The 20,386-nt window shown below is 45.0% G+C and overlaps 1 protein-coding gene across 1 annotated transcript; it reads left to right on the top strand.

Moving 5' to 3' along the window:
- Nucleotides 1-1,013: 1,013 nt before the first annotated feature.
- Nucleotides 1,014-15,137, top strand: LOC144718720 (poly(3-hydroxybutyrate) depolymerase-like). Its single transcript, XM_078594196.1, has 12 exons — nucleotides 1,014-1,152; nucleotides 2,272-2,372; nucleotides 3,862-3,984; nucleotides 5,003-5,200; nucleotides 5,956-6,050; nucleotides 6,912-7,025; nucleotides 7,528-7,560; nucleotides 8,705-8,813; nucleotides 10,167-10,209; nucleotides 11,565-11,690; nucleotides 12,916-12,941; nucleotides 14,933-15,137. Exons 2-12 carry the CDS (start codon nucleotides 2,309-2,311, stop codon nucleotides 14,992-14,994), a joined length of 993 nt encoding a protein of 330 aa, XP_078450322.1. The 5' UTR covers nucleotides 1,014-1,152; nucleotides 2,272-2,308; the 3' UTR covers nucleotides 14,995-15,137.
- The last annotated feature ends 5,249 nt before the right edge of the window (nucleotides 15,138-20,386 follow it).

Here is a 20,386-nt window from a genome sequence, read left to right as displayed (position 1 = left end):
TCCACTACAATACCGTGACTACTGATGCTGATGTCATTTATTTATCCATGAGCCTCAATACTTTCAGTCACAATAAACGTTAATTGTCCTGAGAGGCTACCTGAACCAACGTTTGGATGAGGTCAATTTTACCATATCCAATTCATCCAATTCTATGAATATTGAGTGGACACCGAATAGTCAACGACAACTATCAATCTGAATGGCAATTGAGCCCACAAAGGCCAGGACGCCACTGCTTCCCAAACCTCAGCACCACCATCTCATGCACCCTTCATTGTTCAGAAGAGGCACTCCCAGTTGTTTGATGACATTCTGTACCAAGATGGGAGCTATGTGAATGTTCTCTCAAGATATGTGTTTGCCTGTACAGATTTTTTTAGAAAGGTTCTTGAAAAAATAATGTGGACACAATAATTTAGAGGAAATCTTTGTACGTGAATGGAGTGGCGGTGCAGTGGTTTGAGTTTGATTAATTCCTGGCTATGGCTACCATCAGTGGTGAGTGATATCTGAACTGGTCCTGGGCCCTCTCTTCACCAACCTGCACTGCCCAGTGTGGTAAAGTATGGGCAAGCAACCCCCATGACTGACGCTACATATGGAGGCTTTCATTCAGCAGTTACAAATGAAAGCGGCTATAGTAACTAGGGCATCGGCTCTTTTGTATCCACAGTATTATGCAACCAATGTTTGAATCGTTGAAAACATAGTTCTTTTGACATGTTAGCAGGATTCGTAATAATGAGCTTGTAAGTTTAAACCTTCAATTTATTATCAGAATTAATGTGTTAAGCCTGAAAATGTCTCCGTCTCTCTGATTCTCTCGCTCAGTCTTTGTTTATCTCATTCTCTCTCCCAGTCTGCCTCTATCTTGTATTTGTGCATGTGGGAATTCACGCACCTGATAGTCATGAGTGAGTCAGTGCAGGCTGAGGTGTGAGAGGTGACATAAGGTGGCGTGTGATGGGCAAAGGCTCTGCGTTTTGTTTGGGCACATCCTGCTTTTTAAGGACAAGGGGCTGGATATACTTGTGTTTTTTTAAACAGCTCAGGGTCAATGGGGTGGTATAAATGTGCCTAAGAGTAACTGCAATTGTTTTTCAGCTGCCCTGCATTTGCTGGAGGCCAGCATACCTGGTGGCTGTACAGGTATGGCACCGGAGAAAGTCGTGAATTGCACAAACATTATTTGTGGTTATGTGCGGTACGTTTATTTTTAAACATTACTGTGCGTTTATGCTATTACGTGTTTTTTTATGCGTGTAAAAAGTACTTACTTTCTCACTGAATATTTTCATGGTCACTGGTAGACCCGGACGTGCCACGTGGTTTCTAGCCACAGCCATCGGGAGATGTATACTGGACGTGGTGTGCCGGGAACGTACATATTTTCGGAGTCGCTGATCCAAACAGATCCAGCTCAGTCCTGCGTGTGCATGCATGGGCTGCAGTGGCGTAGTTCTTTGTGCACTGCCCCATACAACCAGGGCCCTTTTAATGACTACGGTGAATGACAAGCTATTATAAAAGCCCATCAACTAAATTATAAGAGCCTTTCAGAAGGCCTCAATCAAAACGTTATAGAAAGTGGACCCCCCCCCCCGCCCCACCAGATGAGGGGGTAAAAAGTTGATCCAACAGGTTTCCAAAAACATTTTCACCCCCCCCCCCCCCCCCACAAAAAAGTAAATGTATTTTGTCGGCATGTATACCTACACACCCTGCATATAATAGAGTCAAGCACACATGGGGGGGGGTGGGGGGTTGAAGAGGACATCAGTGGGATGTGACGGGTGGTGCGTGAAGCCCCGAGAAGCCTTCCGCAGGAGGCAGAATAAGGCGACCGCAGGCCGCCGAAATTCTCGTCGGTAGGAATTTGCATCTGCAGCTGGCACCCTTAAGTTAAAAAACTAAAAATGCACGGTCCTTTGTATGTATGTTGGACTTCTTTTGCACCGTACGTAGCCAACCGTGCAAATCGGAGGTCCTTTGTCAAGCCACTGCAGGATATCGGCCTCCGCACGTCGTGGTGGTTATGGAAGTTGTTTGACCATACTTGACCACGCTGGTCAGTGCGGGTTAGTGAAGGTCAGGGGGCATAGGATTGGCACCTCGGGCGCCGATAGCATGAGGTTCCTGTGCAGTTGCACCGCCTGCACTCACGACAGATACGCCACTGCCTGGGAGGTGATGCCGTGCGCTTCGGGAAGAGTTGATAGAGGCCCTCAGTGAATCCTGCAGATGAGTGTTTTTTTGTGCCGTCCACAGGCGCTCACAACTGGCTTTTCTCCTTCGACGGAACAAGATGTTCCCTCTCGCCCTCTTCGTCGCCCTCGCCTTGGGTGGCACCGATGCGCAAAGCCGACTTGGTACGAATGTCCTCCTGCCAGTGCAGTCATAACAATCCAATTAAATTCCGTCAATTATCTTCCAGTACGCCAAGTGTGTACGTGTGCATGTGTGTGTGTTCACGTGTCCAGATGTTAGCGACGTCAACTCTTAGTGTTTGGCATCACCAATCCTTTCTGTGTCCTACTGAGCACATCATCTTCTTACACGCTCTGTCGACCTCAATATTAAGTAACACAATCACTGTTCATTCAGACGCTGTCTTTCCGACAGACCTGTTCTTCACCTGAGGACGGCTGCTTGCGTTGTGGCCGAAATGTCGTGAGAATTATTTTATTATGTAAACATTTTATTATTTTATTATTTCCCTTCTACGTGACTTTACCGAAAGAACCAAGAAGAACACACTCACTCGTTATGCGTTATTATTGGGGCATTACGAGTGTCTCCACATTACATATAAAATACAATTTTAGTCCATCAGTGTTATTGCCAGAACAATATTGTCCAGCAGCATTTGTTTAAGCAAGCGAACGCTGAATTGGGTTTAACCTTCTGTGTCTCATCAGCAGAGTCAGGATTGTTTCACACAAACTCCCGGATTTCCAGATGTTTTTGGAAAGAGCACTCCATCGGAAAGACGGGGCCTTGCTTAACACAACAATAAAGTACTTCCTGACAGAACTTGTCTCGAGTAGACATATCCTCGCTTAGCGGGGGATCTTTGCCATTTGTGTTCGTGCGTGTGCGTGTCCGTGTGTGCATATGTCGTGCGGGGGAGCTGTGGCGCACTGGTTTGTAGCACGCCGCTACGAATCTGACAACCAGAGTTCGATTACCGGTCACGACCAACATTGGTGATGAATATCTGAACCGGTCCTGGGCCTCCTGGAGGTCAATTCAGCCTCAAATGAGTACCCGGTGTCTTGTTTCGTGTTTCATTCATTAGGTATAACCCTGTGAGCCATGCGGCTCTTGACTCGGGTGCAACCGCAACAAAACAAAAACATGAACAAGAAACATTTTAAAGTGACTACACGCAACAGAAAAATCCAGGATAAAAACAGCAAAGTCGTCCAGAAAAAACACCGCATTTCAACGCTGTGTGCAAAATCCCAGTGGGATGCAAGTCAAACAATAACCACAAGACAACTTAGATTAAAGCCATCAGTCTAACTCCGTACTACAACAAACAAACATGGCGAAACCAAAACGTTTTCAAAATCACGAAAATAATCTATAAAAACAATGTAACAGTGATCATAGGAACTGTGATTCAATTTTAACAATAAACGATCTACATAACATGTACGACCAAACGTTGCAGCCATAGCTGGCATCAGCACTGGGGAGACAAAGGCGGCTGTGCGTGTTGCTTGGCCACACCACCCCCTTAATGTGTCGCGTTTTGCCCTTCGTAGGTGCTCGCAAACAGCACTTGCCCCAACAGCACTGAAGGCTACAAGGGGGTGGGGGAGCTGACTTTATCTTTGTGCGTTTGCCGTGCAGGAACGTACAAGGTGGACCTGGCGGCAGTGTCAGTGTCGGGGCTGTCTTCGGGCGGTTGCATGGCCACTCAGTTCCACGTGGCCCACTCCAAGAGCATCATGGGCGTCGCAGTCATCGCAGGGGGTAAGGAGTCATGGATCTCGGGCCTTCGGGCGCCGCGTAGAGGTTATGTCGGTGAGTAGCCGGTCAGTGAGCTTTGTTTCCTGAGGTGAGAAGGCATTGAGATGGGGTGTTTTCTGGAAGGGAGAGTTGTTGAGTGATACGAAGCTACACATTTGGCGACCAGTCGTGGCATCTGTATGCCTTACGCACTCTCTTTTGATTTGTTTGTACCTTCGTTTTCTCAGATACCTAATGGGAATAAGGTAAATATGTGGTAAATAGTAGGGGTGTAAACATTCAGCCCTGTTTCAATAAAATTATATGACAAGTCGCGATTCTGGGTTTATATTTGATATGTTTAACAATTAAATACTTGTGCTACATTGTGGCTGATGTAGCAGCCTTTAGTGCAGGGTACATGCGAATCCATTGCATGTAGCATGCAAATCAACACATTGATTTCTGACACGCACAAAGTTTAAAAATCGACATTAATTGACTTCCATAATATAGGTTTCTTGGGTTAGATCGTGTAAATATATAAATGTGTCGTTAAACCCGCCACCACCCGACACAGCCAACTAGTAAGGGTTTTCACGTTAACAGAACGTGGTCAATTCGTCACCAGTACAGCACACCGGTGTGTTGGAGAGCCAAGCCACACCTTTCACAATTTGAGGACGACGTTTCGCCAGTAATTACAACCAGCTTCATCAGGCGACAGCCAGATTTGTGGAGAAGTCCACCTGCTCTTGCGCATAAGTGTGGTCGACTTGTGGCGAACATGTCCATGGGTCCTGCAACCAGGACCCTTAGGCAAGTACATGTGGTTAATTGAGACATGATTCCTTGCAAAAGGTTTCTGTTTGGTGTTTTTACATCTTAACATCTGTTTAATTGCGCTAAAGGGTTTAAACCTATTCTCATATTTTGATACTTGAAAAGGAGGTTCCAAGAGGACAATATATCGAGTTTTGTCTTTTCTCATTTTTGCCTTCATCATCATCTCCCTCTCTCTCTCTCCCTCTCTCCCCACCAGCTCCCTACTACTGCGCACAGAACAGCGCGCTCACAGCCACGGAGACGTGCATGAAAAGGCCGGAGAGCGTAGCCGTCTCCTACCTGCAGCAGGTGACGCGCAATGCCCAAAACATCCTGTCCATCGACCACACGTCGCACATGAGCTCGGCGCGCGTCTTCCTGTTCGCGGGCACCAAGGACTCCACCGTCCACCCGGGTAAGCGGACGGTTCGGCCCGGATGCGCTGTGTGATCACGTGCAGCGGTTTTCGGCTGGCCACCGAACAAAGACGGTGGTCAACCGCATCGCGCGCTTTTCAGTTGCGCTCCTGTGGCCGTCTGGAACGCTCTTCCTTCCGATGTTCGGGAAATCCACTGGAGCTGTGCACTTTTAAATCTAGATTGAAAACTCACTTTTTTAGAACTGCTTTTTGTGTTTATCTTTGTTGTCCTCCTCCCGCATCTCTGTTTAGCACGGTTGGCTACGTACAGTGCAAAAGAAGTTCAACGTTACGTACAATATGCTGCTTTGCTTTCGATGTAATTGATGTTTTTTTCGTGCTTTGTCTTTAAAAAAGAGACTCTCCCCCGGTTTAACCCAGGCCTCTCACCTGGGTTATAAAGGCGATTTTGAAAAAAAATATTATTATGGTGGCGTAGCTATCGGGCGTGCGGGCGCTGATGTAACAGCAACTAGGACCCATGGGCAAGAGGGGGCCCAGGCACTGGGCTACAAAGAGATGGGGGTGGGGGGGATTGTGCAGAGAATCCCATGCCATTGCTTGCACCCTCGTCCATGCCAACTGGGCTACGTCACTCGACGATGATGTTGATGAACGTGCACTGGGACACAAATACATGCGTGCATCAGTTGTGTGTGTGCGTGTACATGAAGGGGATAATTAGGTGGTCGCTAACAGCACTTGCCTCAACGGTCTGTTAAGGTTATACGGGGGGATCTTTGTCTTTGTAGGGATAATTAGCAAGGTACAGGAGTACTATCAGGAATTTGTGACCGCGGCTGGCTCCATCCGCACCGTCCTGGACATCCCCGCTGAGCATGGCTTTGTAAGTTACACCTCTCTATGACTCGCTACTATACCTCTATTTCGTGCAAAAAAAATCCCATATTATGCTCGCTCTATTAATTATTATTTGAGATTATCCATGGGGGGGTTTTTTTTGTGCGGAAAAGTGGAATAAATTTGCGGATAACTTAACGGACAACAAGATCCGTGATGTTCATTCCCCACTTCACCACAGATTAGAGAAGTTCCCCTGGACACGGTTGTCCCATACAATAGCGGTGTCCGCACACCAGTGCCGGATTATCCTAGGAGCAAAAGAAGCTACATATGTAGTAGCTACATATGTAGTAGCTACATATGTAGCTACTACATATGTAGTAGCTACATATGTAGTAGCTACGGGCCTCACACTTTCAAGGGCCCCGCGCTAAATGCTTTCAAGCTATCAATTCTGGTTCAGTGATTTTGCACTTGCTCTATTACTATAGTACTATACTGCCTTCGACTTTTATGAACGACTGGGTGTTTAAGGTTAGCGATTTGTAGTATTATCTGGCTGAATAGCAAATGAAAAAATACAATAACTTTACTATGCAAGTAAAAAATGTGTGTTTTAATATTTACGTGTTTTTATTTTATTTTAGGGCTCCTTTATAACGTATGCTACAGGCCCCGCACTAGCTTAATCCGGCACTGCCGCACGCATGACTCTTAATTAGTATAAAACCAGGACTGTACACAGAGTCACCATGCTTTACTGCTGACTATTTTCTAATTATTCATGTGAAGATACATTCGTGAACTATAAACGTCAGGCTTTATAAGTAGCATGTTGCATATAAATACCAGGGATCCTAAGCCCTCCCATTTCCCGCTTTCACCCCCACTCACTCTCGCACAGCCCACGGTGAGCACCGGCGGAGCGTGTGGCTCCCAAAATTCAGACTACATCAACAGCTGTGGCTACCACGCCGCCTTTGAGCTCCTCAACCACATCTACGGAGGAGGCCTCCAGGTGAGGGGACGGGTACCGCTCTCTGCATATCAGAGTCACTGGCGAGTTTGATTATTTTCGTAATTTATTTACTCATTTTGTTTCCATCACGTGTCGAGCCAGATGTCCCCTATTGCATACATCTTGGCGGTGAACATTCCTCACTCACTGCATGCACCAGTTGCAGCTGTTGTATCGATGCTTATACTCCTTGGAAGGTTCTATTCTATTTTATTTCGGATTACTAAAGCGTCCTTTCCAGGTTCTTTCCTTCTTATCCATTAATATCCCACTGATGGGCAAATGGCCTCCGCCAACGTATCGTTCACTCTTCACTGTTTCTGACCACCTCCGTCCACCTCTCGCCTCCAAATCTACTCATCTCGTCCCATCATCTTATTTTCTTACTACCTCTATTTTTTTCTTCCCTCTAACTGCTTTTATTCTAGCGCTACATTTATCAATTCTATTACAAACCCCTATCCCCTCTAACCTCACTCACTGTCGTCTGATTTCTCCACAGAGGCCCAGCGATTCTCATCAACCTGAGGGAGAGGTAAGTGATATGCCTTCCCTTACTCACACATTCATGATCTCACTCAGCTGGGACGCTATACAGCTCTTTTTCAGATGCGAACCGGCCACAAATGATAGCTCAACGAAGTGGCTTATCACGTGGACATTTATCGCAGCCAAATGCTCTTAACGCGTGTTTCTAAATGTGGAGGGAAAGACCAGAGGACCCGGAGAGAGATCCACGTAACGACGGAGAGAGAGACACGCAAAGCCAAATATACAACAGGCGTCAGGGTCTGGATCGAACCCACGACCTCCCGTACACCACGCGCGGTGGTTAAACTTTCGCCACCGCGGCACACTGACAGACGGGACTCTAGTTTTGCCTTTGGCTGCTTTACCTGGGGATCCAGTGGCGTAGCGACTGGGTGTGCAGGCATTTCAGATGCACCGTGGCCCATGGGCCGCAGGAGTGCAGAGGCTTCCTTTCACTCCTCACACCCAGGCCCATGCCAAACGCGCTACCGCTCATGTCCAGGGATCATCTCACTCGCCACGGAGTCGGATTGTGAGCAGTAAACGGTCCGATTCGGGAAGCCACCCCGGAGGCGGGGGTTGGTGGATTATGTAGAGATGTACGTATGTGTGTTGAACTTCTTTCGCACCGTACGTAGCCAACCGTGCTCATCGAAGGGTGCGGTGCATACACACGACATAGACGCCGCACACACCGCACACACCACGCTACATCACACCACACGGGGGGGAGTCAGGGGAGAGGGGGGCAGAGATGGCACCATCAATTGCATGCGACACCCACCTGAAAGACAAGCGCTTATCTGCAGGAAGAAGCACAGGAGCTCGGTTTCTGAAAAGTTTCGCGTGGAATTTCAGTTTATGTTACATGTATGGGTGGCTCATATCCGGGTACTTTCTAACATGCAAAAAATACTGACAACACAATTTTTTGAAAGCTTTCTAAGACAAGGTCCCCCTTTTCTGGGCGAACAAAGAAGCACTGCCTTAGATCTCTCTATGTTAACGACCGAAGACAAGGTAACGATGACGTACCTCTCATATTTCAAATCGTACCTTTCAAATGCACTGACAATTAATGACATTCCCTCCGTACCAATGTCTCCCCCTCCCCCCCACACCTCCCGACCCCGCTCTCTACCCACCAGCTCATTAACTTCGACCAAAAGGAATATTTCAATTTCTCCCCGCCCTCCACGTATGGCATGGACAACAGCGGGTACGCGTACGTGCCGCGCGCGTGTGCGGCCGGAGACGGTGAGATTCCATTCCCCCCACCCCCTCTTTCTCTAAACGTTGACGAACGACAAAACCGGAGCGCATTCACGATGTCCTCTTCGTGCCTGGAGGTTAATTTGACCCGAAACGAAGTTCGCCTCGGATTAAAGCACCCAGAGTGCGCCCCGTTTTCTCTGTCGGAACTCTCACCAGGAGGGTTCAGAAGGTCAAACTTGAACTCTCGCAAGGAGGGTTCAGAAGGTCAAACTTGAACTCTTACCAGGACAGATCAGTAGGTCAAACTTGAACCCTCGCCAGGACAGATCAGCAGGTCAAACTTGAACTCTCGCCAGGAGGGTTCAGAAGGTCAAACTTGAACTTTCGCCAGGAGGGTTCAGAAGGTCAAACTTGAACCCTCGCCAGGAGGGTTCAGAAGGTCAAACCTGAGCCTCGCTCGCGCCTGGACGAGTGACCGCTCTGCATAGCAAGCGGGCCATCCATTAATGACGTCACGCACCTAGGGGGGTGGGGGTCAGACATTTGTGACGATGCGTGACGAGGGGGGGGGGGGTGAGAAATGTGACGTCACATAAAAATGCGCAACTTTCAATAAATATAGACAACACGTTCTACTTAATTAAATAGACTTTTTTTATAAATGTTTTCTCCTACAACATCAGAGTGCAGCGCCACATTAAATACGCACTACATTGACAATATTATTGAGGGAGGGTCTGACTTTTTGTGACGCCGTGTGACGAGGGGGGGGGGTCAAAAATCGTCCAAAATCGCGTGACGTCATTTATGGACGGCCCCAAGGGTGTCGTGGGCTGCGGGGCTACATCGCGAACCAGCGGAGTGCAGTGCAGTTAAATAACTAGTTACGCTATACTTCTATGATCCCAAGTCTATGCTTCCCACCATCGCCACAAATAACTCGCAGGAACCCGCATTGTATTGGGAGACCCTCAACCGGCAGAATCAGTGCCTTGCTACACCTTTAGGAGTTTTTGTATCTTTTGTTCATTTTGAAAATCATACCGTTTTATTGTGTTTTTATTAAATACATTGTCTTTGATATTGGCTTTCCTAAGGGTTCACTAACAACATGTAACATGTACAGTAAAACGTCGCATATCTGACTCGCTGGGGCCTGAGGTACAGGCGGACATGTAAAAAGGTTGAATATATGTGAACATCTATAGAGTTTGACCGTTACACCACCGTGAACCAATGCTGCACTTGGGTGTTTGGGTGGTGAATTGGTCATGGTGAATATGTAGCGATGGACTGTGGCATTACACGTTTTGTATGTCATTCAGACAGTCCCACGCACTAACTCTGCTTGATGTTTTTCAATTTCCCTCTCCAACCCCACTTAAAACCTCACAGTGTGCAAACTTCACATCGCGTTCCATGGCTGCAAGCAGGGAAAGTGAGTGTAACAAAACAAGACGAACATCCCACCGTGGAGCCTTCGACAAACTGTTGGGGCTTCACTCCACGTGGACAATGGTTCTGGATAATAATGACTTGTGCTGTCCATCCTCAGCTTCATGTGTGTGTGTGCATGTGTGCTGGCCACCCATCCACCTCGTGTGCCGTGCCGGCCTTAATGGGTATTATCATCATCATCACCACTTCCTTCCCTTTATTACTGCTAACCTTACCTCCTCCATTTGTTGCTGCTAATCCTACATAATGCACGGGCATAATATGACTTTGAGACCCCCCCCCCACCTCCTACACATTCCACACGTAGTGACTAATCCCATATCTGCATTTTCCATAAATATGCTAAATTCCTCTGTTGATATGCAAATTCCTTTGTCAAGGCGCCCTTCCTCCCGTAACCCAGCTTAAATATACTCTGCCAAGCTTGGTGGTGTTCATTCAGACGCTGTCTTTCCGACAGACCTGTTCTTCACCTGAGGACGGCTGCTTGCGTTGTGGCCGAAACGTCGTGAGAATTGTATTTTATTGTGTTTTATTTTTATTATTTTATTATTTCCCTTCCACGTGACTTTACCGAAAGAACCAAGAAGATCATCATCACCATTTAGCGAATGCAACGTCCCTAAGCCGAGCGGTTGCGTCCGGTCCTGCCGTATTGAAGGCAAGGAGGTCTCCGATGAGTTTGTTGAGGATGTTGGTGCACGATTTGCTCCGCCCCCACAAGCACACAGGGGGGCTTGATCTTATGCCCCCATCGGCGGAGGTTGGCGAGGCGTGTGCCGTGACCAGTCCTGAACCTGTTGAGGGTGGACCCACTTCTTCCTGGGGAGGTTGCAACCAGGGGGCTTGCTGTTGCTGCCGGGGTAGGAATGAGCTACCCTATTTGCCAGGTCCAGTGACTCCCATTCTTGTGGCCATGTGAGATTTGTGCGGAAGCCGCGAGTGGGTGGATCTTTATGGGGCCGTCTTTGACTTTGTGTGTGGTATGTGTGTGGTGTGTGTGTGTGTGGTGTGTGTGGGGAGTGGTGGTGTAGCGGTTAGCGCTACGCTGCGCTATGAACCCGGGCGACCCGGGTTCGATTCCCGCTCACGACCAACACCGGTGGCGATTATCTGAACCGGTCCTGGGCCTCCCCTATGTCGACTCAGCCTCAACTGAGTACCTGGTGCGGTGTGTAAACATCGCCACTGGGGAGACAAAGTCGGTCGGGCGTGGTGCTGGCCAACCACCCCCTCGTGTACCGTTCCGGCCTTCATAGGTGCTCGCTAACAGCACTTGCCCCTACAGTCTCTTAAGGCTATACGGGGGATCTTTGTCTTTGTGCACGCGACCAGGGAGAAACTGGGAGATAAGTACGCACGGCTGCTGGGCTACAACGAGGTTGGAGACCTCAACAACATCATCATCTTGTACCCGCAGGCGCGATCCACTCTCTCCAATCCCTTGGGATGCTGGGACTGGTGGGTTCGCACACACACGAATCACGTGTAAGGGGCCGTCCATAAATTACGTCACGCACCTAGGGGGGGGGGGGGGTCAGACATTTGTGACGATGTGTGACGAGAGGGGGGGGTTGAGAAATGTGACGTCACATCAAAATGCGCAACTTTAAATAAATATGGACAACACGTTCTACTTAATTAAATAGACTTTTTTAATACATGTTTTCGCCTACAACATCAGAGTGCAGCTCCACATTAAATACGCACTACAATGACAATAGTTTAAAGCGATTTGAGGCGTGTTTTATTTGAGGGGGGAGGCAGAGCTTTGTGACGTCATATTTGAGGGGGGGGGTCTGACTTTTTGTGACGCCGTGTGACGAGGGGGGGGGGGTGTCGAAAATCGTCCAAAATCGCGTGACGTCATTTATGGACGGCCCCTTAACACAATAGCCTGTATATATGTACTTCTGGGGTAAGTGCTGTTAGAGAGCACCCATTAAGGCTGGCATATCGCATGAGCGGGTCATGTAAGGTCAGCAACCATGCCCGGACACTTTTTTTCTTCCATTAGCACTGTAGACGTTTACACATCGCACTAGGTACTCGTCGTTTAAGGCCGAGGTGAGGTAAGTTGATGTAAGGGGAGGCCCAGGACTGGTTCAGATATATGCAGCATGTGGAAATACAAACGCATAAATTTCGATTTAAAGCTTTCGTGACTACAGGGATTCATCTTCTTGGTTCTTTCGGTAAAGTCACGTAGAAGGGAAAAATAATAAAAATAAAATATAATTATTATGTTTTCTTTTTTTATAAAAAAAAATAATACAAATAAAATATAATTATTATGTTTTATTAAAAAATAATAAAAATAAAACATAATTATTACGTGTTATTTTTTTATAAAAAAAAATAATACAAATAAAACATAATTATTATGTTTTATTAAAAAATAATAAAAATAAAACATAATTATTATGTGTTATTTTTTTATAAAAAAAATAATGCAAATAAAACAATTATTATGTTTTATTTTTATCATTTTATTATGTTTTATTTTTATTATTTTATTATTTCCCTTCTACGTGACTTTACCGAAAGAACCAAGAAGACAAACGCATAATCAAATACACATGGACGTAGCACGCGTGAGCACACGCACACGTCTGAAATCCCCTCCTGTGGCGCCCCACAGGCAGCTTTACCACATGTTTTCTTCGTCTTGTTCCCTTCCTTTCAGGTGGGGCTACACTGGAACAGCTTATGGTAAGTAAACATCTTAATCACTCGAATATTAATCCTCATATCCAAATGCTTGTTGACATAAAACAATGTTTTTTGGCTCCGTACAGCCACTACTTTTTGTTTAATTCGTTCGCTTTTTTTGTCCTAAATCATATTCTATATATGCTATGGGCATCATGTCGTGTAATAAAGATATACATTTTCAACTTTTAGCAATAAATCCACCACCACCAACTTGTGTTAAATGCCCCAGCAGATGCCATTTCAGAAGTCACTTCAGAAGGCCTCTCTATCCACGCTCGGGGTGCAGCTTTCAACGTGCCCTGAAAAGCGTGTTCTTTGTATGTCCATCAAATAGATGTTTTGTTACTTTTCAGAGCAGGAGTTTACGAACATTAAGCGAGCAAAAAACTCACACAATTACTGCGATCTTGTGTGCGCGTGTGTGTGTAGTGTCATTGGTGACTGGACAGAGACGATGAACTAAATGTGCATGAGAACCTGGTTTAGTCACGTGTGGCCGTCCACATTTGAACCCAAAATCACAAAGTGGTGCTGGTTCAGTGTCCTGACCTCTGAACGACCTTGCCATCCCCTAAACGTAAACTCTTTAAAGGATTCAAATCATGAAATCACATTTCTAACTACGTGACTTTACCGAAAGAACCAAATAGTATGGATTCAAATAATGTCGATCCTAGGTCAGTCCACGGGTTCGCAATTCACCTGTGCATGCACATGTACATCCCCTTTATTTCAGTCTGCTGCCAGACAAGGACCTCGTGAAACCGTGTAGGTTGTGGGCGTTATCTTACCAGACGTTTGTATTAAACGGTGTACAGTCCAACAATGGATGTTTTTTTTTTTGCTGCAGCGCCCCCTGCTGCCAAAATAACCCCACAGCCGCCTGTGTTGATGCATGGAGGTTGCCCATCCAAGTAATATCCAGCAGCATCCAAACCTGCTTAGCGTCCGAGATTTAACGAGATCGGGGACATTCCGTGTGTTTTTGTCATAAGTCACCGATACTTCCACCATGCAATCTTTCACCGGTTACTTAAAAGTCAAGTCTCCCCTTCCTTCCACAAATGCCATCAGCCAAGCTTCCAATTCATCAATCACCCCATGGCAGCATTTGCTCATGTAAGCCATTATGTGCTCTAGCTACGGCCTAAATTTGTCAAATCTTTCAAATGAATTACAGTGGCTAATTTAGACACTATTTTTTCGATGGGGATGGAAAATTGTCGCCATGATTTAAATGAAGTTCAACCCCTCTGCATGTCCTCATGGGATAAATGCGTTTCATTATATAAACCCACGGTCGTCATTCATTAAATGCGCATGCTCGTGCTAACACAGCGTGCGCGCTGTCTGCCGAAGATTGCGTGCGATAAGTAATTGCACAACGCAGAAGATTAAAACGCCGCTTGTGATTGTTGTGATTCCAATTAGGTGCGCGAGCCAACGTGAAACAGATCACTTTTTTTATTGGGATTCCTTGGAAAAGATGTTCAAATTGGACGAGCCCAACTAATACATCCTATAGAGAAATTACAACCGCAGCAAATCTGCCTGTGTGGTTGCTTCGGGTTTTTATTCCCATCGCATTTGCCTTTCCAATATGGATTTTGGGGCTATAGATTGAGCACCGAATGGCGTTCTCTGGAGGCATAGCAGGTGTTTTATTTTTTGAAAGAGCCATTTTATATCAGATGGAACCCTTTGCCTCACATTCATTACCGGATCCCTTTAGAAGAAATTATACATTGCAAAATAACATGTTTGCCTTCGTGGAGAGTTGATCAGAAACACGCACGTGTTTATGTCCGAGATTTGTTCGTACGATGTGCTTTGCCGAAGGCTTAGCGACATCCATCGCCCTGATGGATTGTTTGTAGTCCTAATCATTTCAAGGGTGACTGTGGCTCAGTGATGCAACGAGCTGCTGTGTACTGCCCCATCACTCATCCCTTACACCCCCCCCCGTTCTCCCGTACCTCAACCCTCAGCTTCAGGCAGTGGCTTTCAGGTGACGGGAGTGAAGAGGATGATGGATCGTGTTACGGGCTAAGGAAGACATCATCATCATCCAAATCATAAACATCAATTTCATCACCCCAACGAGTGTCTCCATGCTCAAATGACAAATGGAGATGCAAACATTTCCACTGATGAATCTGAACCAGTAGTGCGAATTAAATATTCCCAGGGCCTAGACCACTCTCCTCATTGGACAACCTATGCTGACCTGCAGGTACTGTATTCACTTATCTTAATACTAGCATCACAATCCTGAAACGCCCCACAAGTTTAATCACATTGCCAGTAATTGATGATAAGTGAGTAATGGCCATCACGCCATCATGGTCTGTGTCATCATCTTAAACATGACATTGCCTTTAAAAGCGAGCATATATCTTGTTGAGTTTTGTTTTTTATATATGATGACACCAATTGGTGTTGGCGACGATTATATTTTACACGCAACACTGTGAATTTCACTAATGATTCTCAAGTGATACTTGGTGTTGCGTTAATAGGATGAATATCGGTACCTGCATGCACATATCAAGGTATGAATAATGATCCGGTAACGAGGACACGCGTACCTTTCAGCACTTAATAAACATAGAATCGGCACTATCATGACATCTTCATTGTGATCACTTCAATATCATCAACAGTATTGTGATATTGCAATCTATATGACATGGTTTAATGAATAAAAAAAAATACTGTCCTTTACAGGATGTTATCGGATGATTAAAACATTTTAAAATGCAAATGGCTTATTTTTCCATTTGCGAATGACCCTGGTAGAGACATCAAAGAAATGTTTCAGTGGTTATATCATCAGAGAACTTTCCGACTGCAATCACCAGACAGCGCTTGTTATTCGGGTTGTGTGGATAATGGTTCGTCACGTGCACGTACTCTGGCCTGACAAGGGAAACTGAGTTAAACCCTATGGCTAAGCCAAATTAACTTGAACTCCGCATTTAGGTCGTGAATTGTGCGCAGCTAATGTGGATCTCAATGATAATTGTCCTTTGTTCAGGTTAAAGCTCAATGTGATTTTCTTTTTTCAATTATCAGGATCTTTAGAATATTTCTTACTTTAAGAAAAGCATACTTTAATTGGCGGTAACATACATTGTTGAGCTTGGGTAAAGATATTACAGGACACTGCTGTGAAATAGTCCATCATGGTTGGTCAACATCACTGCAATCATCACGATTATAATCATGATGTGATTTTTTTACAAGCTAGCGTCAATCTTAGTTTCTGAAGATCTAATGATATTGTCCATATCACGGTATACTTTGACATAAAACTATATATCCAATACAACATGTTAATAAAATTCTATATTGGCAGCTCTGGTTGTGGTGTCCCTCAACATTTGTACGGTTCTCAAGCTGAAAGATCAGCTGGTTCTAGATTTGAAGTTTTCGTGACTGCAAAGATTCATACTCTATGTTTTTTTCGGTAAAGTCACGTAGGTAAAAGGTAAACAAAAAAGATGAAAACAACTAAATTAAATCACGACGTTTCGGAAGCAACACAAGCCTCCGTCTTCAGGTGGAACACGCCACAGCAAAATCACTGTAGTGAATAGACAGAGCTGTTTAGAGACACGCGATTATATGGGGTAAGCGAAGGGGGAGGAGCCAAGGAGTCGGGGGGGGAGGGGGGGTTGGGGGCGGGGGATTAGCTGATTAACAGATGAGATCAGGGGGTAAGTGTCAGAGAAATGTGAAGCAGCCAGGGCGGTCCGAGCATTGGGATGCGGATATTATAGAGGCTCCTTGGCATAATTCTATGGGGGGGGGGGGGGGGGCGCTGGTTATCAGCTGATTGCAGGTCACGCCTGTCAAGTCTGCGATATTCTGAATTCCAGCCTAACTTGGGCGCTCTCTTAGACCATGAAGCCAGGGCCCGGATATTTCACTTGTCGGTGCCACCTGAGGTGCCGTCACTTTGCTGGTCTCAATTCCTTGAACGTGGTCAGCAACAGTGACTTACGCGATAAACATTTGAAATGAGTGGCGTTCTCAATTAATCAACTCGTATTCGCCAAATAAATAAATACGACTGGAATTTTTCGATCTCAAGCGGTGGCAATTTCTGCTCTGGTCCATGGACTCGTCGTGTAAGGCCGAACAGAGTTCGCACATGTGGCTGCGTGTGTATGACCTGGTTGTGTGACCGTGTCAGACACTGGTAGGCCCACGAGAATGCAATTAGTGCCTCCGTTTAATATGTAGGCATTCGCGACCAATATTATTGATAATAATTCGCTATTCTGGCAAAGTAGTTCGATGAAGTTGGTTGTCATCACCAGTGAAACGTCGTTCATAATCAACGATTTTTGGGTTTAGATCGCGTTATTTATAAATGTGTCGTAACCCTCCACCACCCGACACGGCCAATCAGTAAAAAAAGTGTCACGTTGACAAAAGACAAATAGTTCACTGCTTTAGCCCACCGGTGTGTTGAAGCGTGAAACCACAACATTTACAATTTGAGTACGACGTTTCGCTGGTAATTGCATCCAGCATCATCGGGCAATTCGCCAGAATGGTGAGGCTCTGCTGTGTCTCCCGTTCTTATATAGAGCAGCAGCAGGGTGACGTCATCATTAACTCATTAACTCATCAGGTGCAAAGATTTGAGGGGGGGGGGTTATTGTAATTATATACTTGATTAGTAATAAGGCTATTGTTACGATGCGAGTTGTAGATTAGTAATCATTTGGAATGTGTTCTATTGTGATTATGCTACATTAATAATCAGTTAGTGCTTGTTTCCCTTATAAGGAATTGTAATGCATCTTATTTAATAATACGCTTCCAGGCCGCACTAAGCCTGTAGCTGTCTGAGCGATTAAAGTTATTTCTGTTTCTCTCAATCTCAATGGATTCTCTAATTAGTCTTTGCCAGTAGTAACTAGTTTTACACAACACTTCAACGTTGTCAAAATCAATTGAGTGTCCCTGTTGGCAAGCATGTTCTGCCACTGCCGACAGTTGTGTTTGCGATAGTTTAATATTTCTCTGGTGTTCTTTTAGTCTTACACTAACGTTACGCCCTGTCTGTCCAATATAGCATCTGCCACATACACAATTAATCCGATATACACCTTCTGTTGATAATTTAGGTAATTCGTCTTTAGTGCACGTTACTAGTTGTTGAATTTTGTGTACTGTACCAAATCTTACTGTAATGTTTTGCTTTTGCAAAACACGGGCTAATTTGTCAGTTACTCCTGAGATAAATGGTATTTTTATTGTTTTAATAATCTGATCGCTTTCAGCAGTGTTGCTTTGCGATCGTGATTTGGCATTTAGTGCTCTGTTAACTTGAGCATTATTGTAGCCATTCTGTCTTAGTGCTTCTTTAACATGTTTAATCTCTCTCACTAGACTTTCATCATCTGACACTGTTTTAGCCCGATGTATGAGCGTCTTGATTAGAGAGGATTTCTGAGCTGGGTGATGATGCGATTTCGCATTCAGATAGGCATCAGTATGCGTTTGCTTTCTGTAAACGCTGTGTGTTATTTTACCATTTAGGCCATGCCCAAGTAAAATATCCAGGAACGGGAGTGTGTTATTCACCTCCATTTCCATGGTGAACTGAATGGCCGGGTTTTGTGCATTGAGATGATTTAGAAAATCGTTAAGTGTATCTTTACCATGTGGCCAGACAACCAAAGTGTCATCCACATATCTAAACCAAAAGGATGGTTTTAATGTGCTCGAGGCAAGTACTCTGGTTTCAAAGTTTTCCATGTACAAATTTGCTATAGCAGGAGATAAAGGAGAGCCCATTGCTGCTCCCTCCCTTTGTTTAAAGAATTCACCTCTCCATAAGAAGTAAGTGTTATTTAAACAATGGTCAGCGAGTTTCGGAATATCTTTTGGTAAATCTGTATTCTTTACCAGTGTATCAAGTAATTTAAGCGACTCGCTCACTGGAACCTTAGTGAATAGCGAAATCACATCAAAACTCACCAAAATATCATTAGGGTTAAGTTTAATATCTTTGATCATATTCACAAGATGTTCGGATTAATTGTGTATGTGGCAGATGCTATATTGGACAGACAGGGCGTAACGTTAGTGTAAGACTAAAAGAACACCAGAGAAATATTAAACTATCGCAAACACAACTGTCGGCAGTGGCAGAACATGCTTGCCAACAGGGACACTCAATTGATTTTGACAACGTTGAAGTGTTGTGTAAAACTAGTTACTACTGGCAAAGACTAATTAGAGAATCCATTGAGATTGAGAGAAACAGAAATAACTTTAATCGCTCAGACAGCTACAGGCTTAGTGCGGCCTGGAAGCGTATTATTAAATAAGATGCATTACAATTCCTTATAAGGGAAACAAGCACTAACTGATTATTAATGTAGCATAATCACAATAGAACACATTCCAAATGATTACTAATCTACAACTCGCATCGTAACAATAGCCTTATTACTAATCAAGTATATAATTACAATAACCCCCCCCCTCAAATCTTTGCACCTGATGAGTTAATGAGTTAATGATGACGTCACCCTGCTGCTGCTCTATATAAGAACGGGAGACACAGCAGAGCCTCACCATTCTGGCGAATTGCCCGATGATGCTGGATGCAATTACCAGCGAAACGTCGTACTCAAATTGTAAATGTTGTGGTTTCACGCTTCAACACACCGGTGGGCTAAAGCAGTGAACTATTTGTCTTTTGTCAACGTGACACTTTTTTTACTGATTGGCCGTGTCGGGTGGTGGAGGGTTACGACACATTTATAAATAACGCGATCTAAACCCAAAAATCGTTGATTATGAACAATATTGGTCGCGAAAGCCTAAGTGAAACGTCGTACTAAATATTCTTGGTTCTTTCAGTAAAGTCACGTAGAAGGGAAATAATAAAATAATACAAATATAAAACAATAAAAATTCGAACGACGTTTCGACTGCAACACAAGCAATCATCATCAGGTTTGAAAAAAAATTCGTCGTACTAAAGTTGTAATTGTTGAGAGTTTACTCTCTAACACACCCGTGTGCTGAAGTAGTAACCAAATGGCTGGCACGTTCTGTTTACGGGACAAACCTCACTAATTGGCTGTGTCGGGTGGTAGTGGGTCAACGGCACATTTATATTTACGCGATCTAACCCACAACAATTGTCATGAGTAGTGCCTCCACTAGAGGGCGTTATGACATCGCCATCGGGATTAGCTCCATCTCGAGTAACGGTGGTCGATTCCCAGATGTTTGGATTCCCGATCTGTGAATTGATGGAATCTACAGGGTGTTTGAAAAAGATGGACCCAATTTCAGAGATATCGCGATTTCAAATCGGGTCCATCTTTTTTAAACATCCTGTATTTTGATTTTGATTCCGATTCTAACTCATCCCCACCCCACCCCAAAAAAACCCTATTTTTACAACG

This window comes from Lampetra planeri, chromosome 5 (assembly GCF_965212315.1).
Source record: "Lampetra planeri chromosome 5, kcLamPlan1.2.h2, whole genome shotgun sequence".
Taxonomy (NCBI): Eukaryota; Metazoa; Chordata; class Hyperoartia; order Petromyzontiformes; family Petromyzontidae; genus Lampetra; species Lampetra planeri.
Note: the sequence above shows the minus strand (reverse complement) of the source record. Positions and strands in the feature narration are given on the sequence as shown.

What these genes read in the sequence shown, in the direction of transcription:
- LOC144718720 (XM_078594196.1), top strand. Translation starts at nt 2,309, where the DNA reads ATGTTCCCTCTCGCCCTCTTCGTCGCCCTCGCCTTGGGTGGCACCGAT. An exon ending in TCTACGGAGGAGGCCTCCAG is followed by an intron (nt 7,026 to 7,527) that starts GTGAGGGGACGG and finishes ATTTCTCCACAG; the next exon opens with AGGCCCAGCGATTCTCATCA. An exon ending in CATGGCTGCAAGCAGGGAAA is followed by an intron (nt 10,210 to 11,564) that starts GTGAGTGTAACA and finishes GCACGCGACCAG; the next exon opens with GGAGAAACTGGGAGATAAGT.